The sequence below is a fragment of the Symphodus melops genome (assembly GCF_947650265.1).
Source record: "Symphodus melops genome assembly, chromosome: 23".
Classification (NCBI taxonomy): Eukaryota; Metazoa; Chordata; class Actinopteri; order Labriformes; family Labridae; genus Symphodus; species Symphodus melops.
Genome location: NC_136713.1, coordinates 1,539,938 through 1,546,457, shown reverse-complemented (window position 1 = coordinate 1,546,457; position 6,520 = coordinate 1,539,938). Strand labels below are relative to the sequence as shown.

Sequence of the window (6,520 nt, the reverse complement as noted above, 5' to 3'; positions counted from 1 at the left end):
GGAGAGGTTGGTCATATTTGAAAGAAAACAGTATGTGTTGATTATGCATTAATAACTAGAGGAACAATATGATCAAATTAGAATTTAAAAAATACAGTAATGCTTTGTGTCTCTTTTCATGTATGTATTTGATTCTGGTTTTTGATGGGTGCTGTACAACAACTTTACTCTATGTTTAACGACAGCACATAATGTAGTTATGGTAAATGGACTTGAGCTTTATATGGCGATTTTGTAGTTTCACACGCCTTCCAAATGAGGGACCATCAGAAGTCACTTTGCATTCATACACATTACGCGCCCCTGCCGGCAAAGCAGCTGGAGCAGTAAGGGTTCCTGCCCAAGTACACATCAGACATGTGGTTGCAGGACCTGGGGACAGAACCCCCAACCTTTCGGTTGAGAGTCAGCCGACCCTTCCAACTAAGCCAGACATGTATTTTCTATCATTATAGTGTATGCCTGTGTACCATATACGTATACGTGTTGTTTATGAAATGTTAATTAAGACTCTTTTCCTTACTGACCCCTGGTGTGCTAAAGTATGAAGCGTGAGTCATCGTTGGTTAGATTAGTTTAGCAAACCCAACAGTGGCCAATCTTACAGTTCATTGGGGCCCGAGGCAAAAATTCACAGGAGGCCTCTCCAACCAGCATTCATCACCATTAGATTATGAATAATCTGACAACCCTTGGCTCCTTAGATAGCCAATCAGTTATGTTGCACACTGAGGGGTAAATTTGGTTGTTGAACAGCTAAAAAAAAAAAAGGAGGAATAAAATCAGAAAAAAGTTGACAAACATATTTACAGAAATTAAATTGTGAAATCAGTCTGTTTAATATGTGATTATCTCCTTCATTTGTACAGTCCTCGGATTATCATTTGTACTTCTCCTATGTGAAGACCATGCACACAGCGGGATATACACTCTATCTCATCTCTCTCACCATAGCTATCACTATTTTCTGTCTGTTCAGGTTTGAAATAGTTTTTAAAAATATATATTTTCTATCACCTTCAACTATCCAAGATATTTCAGAAAGTAAAAACACAAAAACAGATTTTGTAACTTCAAACTTTAAATTTCTTCAGAAAGCTTCATTTTACCAGGAACTACATTCATATCCAGAATACTTAAAATTTATTTTTCTGTTGTTTAATTCTGTTCATATACAACAATGTCTGGAGATTACTGATGCCAAAATAACCCTCTTTCATCCTGAGAGCCGTCTTCATCTTCATCAGGGACTCTGCTATTCACCAATGCAGAGCTCTACCATTGTGACTACTACATGGTATGCATAAATATACATAACTTACTTTTTTTTTTTTTTACCAAGGAACATGCACTTACCCTCATCAACACTACTCCCAAACAATCAGCTGTGTGTTCCTTCACCAAACACAAGGGTCTGATTGATATGAGGTTTTTGGGGCCGATCCTGAAACCAATATTGGGGAAAAATAATCTGATAGAGATCATTTTCTTCGATCTATTTTTGGTCTATAGAGATATATAAACAGACATGTAATGTGCTGATCCCTCAATTACAGTTGTGAAATAATATACAATGAAGACAAGATGGTCACCTAACTGTGCATGTACATGCTTGACACTGTTGGGATTGATACTGCTTGTTTTAATTCAGAGGCCTATAGCACCCTCTTCTGGTGACAGCCAGAAAGAACTGTTAGTGCAATACAATGAAACTCAAATTAAATCCTTTTTAACTGGTGAAATAATCTCGTAATATTGGTGAATATCTGCAATAAAATCCTGCACTACTACTATGCTAATAGTTTTCTTGTTTTTTTTTATTATTTCGACATGGGTATGTATGTTGTTTTTTGCATTTTTCGACAGGTATGTATGTCGGTGTTTTTGCATTGTTTTGACATGGGTATGTATGATGTTTTTTGTCTTCATTTTTCTGATATTAGGTATGTATGTTGTTTTTTGTATTTTTTTGACATAGGTATGGATGTTGTTTTCTTTATTTTTTCAACATGGGTATGTTGTTTTTTTGCATTTTTTTTGACATAGGTATGTGTGTTGTTTTTTCGACATAGGTATGGATGTTTTTATTTTTTTTGGACATGGGTATATATATTGTTTCTTTTTATTTTTTTGACATAGGTATATATGTTGTTTTTCTGTTTTTTTTTCTCGACATGGGTATGTATGGTGTTCAACATCAGTTACCATGGTGATATACCCAGGTAAAAAGTAATCGACCCTCGTAGGACTGAAAACCCAGAGTTAACCCTAAAGTTACCCCGCTATGCTCAAATCCTGCTTCGTAGTATAGACCTCAGGAAACTTCACTGTGATGGTTTTATAACATCACGTTCAGAGTTTACCTCTGGATTTAAGATAGTTTAAAGTTAAGGTCAATTATTACAGTGCTAACCTCTATGATGTGCCTCTTTTCATTTTATTTATAAATAAGGTTTCATAGGCCTGTTTGTAAATGACCAATTATTGTTGTGAGTTTTATATATTGTTTTTTTTTTGTTTTTGTTTATGCTTCGGGGCTTTTATTTTGAAGGCAGCGTTTGCTCAGAGGGAAAATCTCAGTCGTCCATTCAATGTTAAATAGCAAGCAGCTGGAAAGGTGCACAAGGTCCGATCCTGCTCTGTCTGATTCTTTATCCAGCGTGTTTGATTTGTTTGTGACCTTTCTGTGTGTCCGTGCTCCGGTGGAGCTGAGTCGTCAGGTTGGAGCAGTTCGGGTTGGTCAGTCAGCTGTTTTTCCACCATCAGCTGTTTAATGGCCTCCGACGCATGCCTTTGATTTAGGTTGTAACTTTGGCTTCAGTCATGAGTTTTGAATTTCACTGTTGTTTTTAACACATGTATGTGACAAAATGTTCACTTTAAAATGAACTTGATGAATTCTTAGTTTATATCATAGTTTGTTGACATGTGATTTTATTGTAAATGGGTATGCTATGTGTTCTATTTGTATATTTGGTACGTGGTTTATGTTTAATGGTTGTTTCCTATTTGAGTTTTCTTTCCACAGCTCTTACGGTGTGTTTGTGATGATTGCATTGATCTATGAAATAAAAGTGATCATAAACCATCAGTCAACCAGAGAGTCATCCATTGTTCCAGCCGGGTCTGCTACAATTCTATCAGCTGAGTGTTTTTTATCATTGCTGTTTATTTTACAGTCAAATTCAATTCTCTTTAAGGGAGCTGTAAAAATGTGTGTTAGAAAAAGCTCTTCAATAATAATTATCAGTTAACACTGGTGAGATGATGAGAAACGAATCTGTGGTTTATGATGGAGGAAAGATTACACACACACACACACACACACACACACACACACACACACACACACACACACACACACACAGTTTAGGGAACAGCAGCTTTGTTTGAGTCAAATCAGGATTTTGACCTCTAAATGAAATCATGAGCATGAATGATGTTTACCTTTATTAGTTACAGGATCATAAAATCACATGAACTGGTTTGAATGACTTTGCAAAGCCATAACTTGTTTGCTAACAGGCAGAAAAACAAGCACAATGAAGTGAGCAGCTGGCTGACTGAGACATGTGAAGTGCAGCTTTTTAAGATGACACACACTTCACTCAGTTTCATGACTTCTACAGGAACTCTTCTCACTCCTAACTGATGAATTATCCTCTGTCCATCTTTATCACTTAGTGCTGCTGTTTATCAACTTCTACATTTAACAAGGTGACAACATGGTGACCATCTCTTACTCACTCTGGCTTCATAAAAAAAGAAACTCTCGTCCTGCATCGCAGACTTTTACTTTGCTGCACATCAATCTGCACTGCAAAACTACTGTTGATTTTAGTCGTACAAAACTGCAACAATAAACTCACTGACTTAGTAATCACAGCTCGAGTGTGTTACATCAAATAAATACATGAACTGATGAACTAAACCAATAATTATGTTGTTTATGACTCTTTTAATAACTATTTTAAGCTGTTTTAGCAGCAGGGTTACACATCTGTAACATTTAGTAAATGATTGAAAGATGAAGAATGTGCAGGTTTGAAAAGCAGTGAGGAGACTCAGTGAGAGATTCCACTGATGTGTAAAGTTAAGACCAAACAGGACCTGTCAAACTTCAATCATCAGATGTGAGACGTGAATATCAACGCTTCTTTCATGACTATTAATTTTCTATTATATGTGTCACTACAGACTTTCTAGCTGTCGACTCTCAGAGACTCACTTTGATGTCGTGGCCTCAGCTCTGAAGTCCAACCCCTCCCATCTCAGAGAGCTGGACCTGAGCTACAACAAGCTGCAGGATTCAGGAGTGAAGCTGCTGTGTGAGGGACTGCAGAGTCCAAACTGCAGACTGGAGACTCTGAGGTCAGATCACTGACTGTAATATAGATATGAATATAATAGAAACTGTGTTGAATGTGTTTGAATTTCACCCATTCTAGAGAATTGGGAAACATCATGTCCCAGACAAACAAACAAAAGCTGTCATGTGGTTTAGCAACTACTTGTGCAGCAGAACACAAAGTGTTCAGGTTGATGGTATATCCTACAAACCTTTGTTGACTCAAAATGGTCCCCCTAGAGTTCACAGAGAAACACACACGGGACGCGGCGGACGCTGGAAGCATTTGAAGAGAGAGAACAATGGGAGACGACTGCTTTTATTCACCCTAAACTTCACACCAACATGTGTTAGGTGTTGCAGAGCATGCTGGGAGTAAGAGTCAGCTAAATAACTACTATTCTGGCTGTCCTCAATAAACACAATGCTTTGTTATCCATTGAGTTTTTTGAGAGAGAGAGAGAGGAGGATGAGGATGAAGAGGGAGACACAGTGAGATGAGAAATAGCTGAACTGTCAGCTCTACAGAAGACGTGTAGAACTATATTTTAATGCAACATGAACTATATCCATATTAAAGATATTGTCTTATATCATGTTTGAATATATATCCATATATCTTAAAAACTGGATATATCTCCCAGCCCTAATCTGCCACCAAGACAAGACACGTCCAGTTACATCTCTGATATTTCTCTGACTCTGATCACTGTTGGAAATATTTGTTGTGATGTAAGTAATCAACAATAAAAAGATATATAACATGGGTTTAGTCCATTTGAAATGAATTCAGATATTTAAATGTAAAGATTCTAATAAAATTCAACATATTGTACGTTTCAATCTAAGAGTGATCAGGAAGTACAAAAACATGAAGGAATCACTATGTAGTCCTTCAATGTGTGAATGAACAGATGATGATCACATCAGTGTGTTCATGTGGACAACATCACACATTCATGTATAAAGCTCACTGTCATCTACATTTACTTCTTTTATTCTTTATTCAGATTGAGGGGCTGCAGTTTGTCAGAGATCAGCTGTTCTTCTCTGGCCTCAGCTCTGAAGTCCAACCCCTCCCATCTCAGAGAGCTGGACCTGACTAACAACAAGCTGCAGGATTCAGGAGTGAAGCTGCTGTGTGATTATCTGCAGAGTCCAAACTGCAGACTGGAGACTCTGATGTAAGATCACTGACTGTAATATAGATATGAATATAATAGAAACTGTGTTGACTGTGTTTGAATTTCACCCATTCTTGAGAATTCGGAAACATCATGTCCCAGACAAACAAACTTAAAAATACCACTTACAAATGAACTTATTCCTTTTTTAATGAAAATCCCTTTAAAAGATTTTTATGATGAAACTAATTTGAAATCCCAAATGTTGGTTCTGATTTCTTTGTTTCATGTCTAAACCTGCCCGATGGCAGAAAACAATTAAAAACTTTAAACTATTTAAAAAAGAGTCAAACTCTTCAAACTATAAAAGCTTCTGATACTAAAGGTGTAAAATACTATTATAGTCATCGACACTTTAAAATGTTGTTTTTAGGAACATTTGGACCTGTTAAAGTTGTGTCCCAGATTTGAGTCAACTCTGTCAGACTTTTACAGAAACATCAAATAATCAGACATAAAAAGAGGTGAGCTACAACATGAAGGACCCCTGATGGGTTGAATAATATAAATGTCCCTAAAGCTGACTCTATCAACAGACTGGATAATATTAATGCAGCATATCATGGCCGTGGTTCTGATCTAACAGACAACACTGAAACTCTGTGCAGGCCGAAAGACAGACAATTTAATGGTCAGTGTGGAGCCATTATATACAGCACAACAGATGTCACAAATTCCGTCCCACTTTAGATATTTCTGTACATGGTATGAAGAATCACATTACCTTTACTCTTTAAATGTCAAACCTCTATTTGAGGAACACTTAATCATTGTACTGTCAACTGAGGCCATACATTATACTTTTGTGATACCTCATCTCTTCAAATATGGTCATATCTTCTCAGAATAAATCGTAGTCTGCTAACAGCAAAATCATCTCTACAAGATGTAACCAAACTGAACGTATTCACAGAAATTTGTACTATCAACCCCCGTCTTATTCCTGCTTTTAAAAAGGGGGGGATGCTGTTCAAACATGGTTCACATT

The 6,520-nt window shown here is 36.8% G+C and overlaps 1 protein-coding gene across 2 annotated transcripts in view; it reads left to right on the top strand.

Annotated features, from left to right (window-relative positions):
* The window catches only part of LOC306818931 (NLR family CARD domain-containing protein 3-like), a 324,740-nt gene that overhangs the window by 315,398 nt on the left and 2,822 nt on the right, over positions 1-6,520 (top strand). For both annotated transcript variants that reach the window (XM_079336666.1, XM_079336667.1), the window contains 2 exons: positions 4,198-4,371; positions 5,359-5,532. In XM_079336666.1, coding sequence (XP_079192792.1) covers positions 4,198-4,371; positions 5,359-5,532 — 348 coding nt within the window. The remainder of the gene's footprint in view (positions 1-4,197; positions 4,372-5,358; positions 5,533-6,520) is intronic.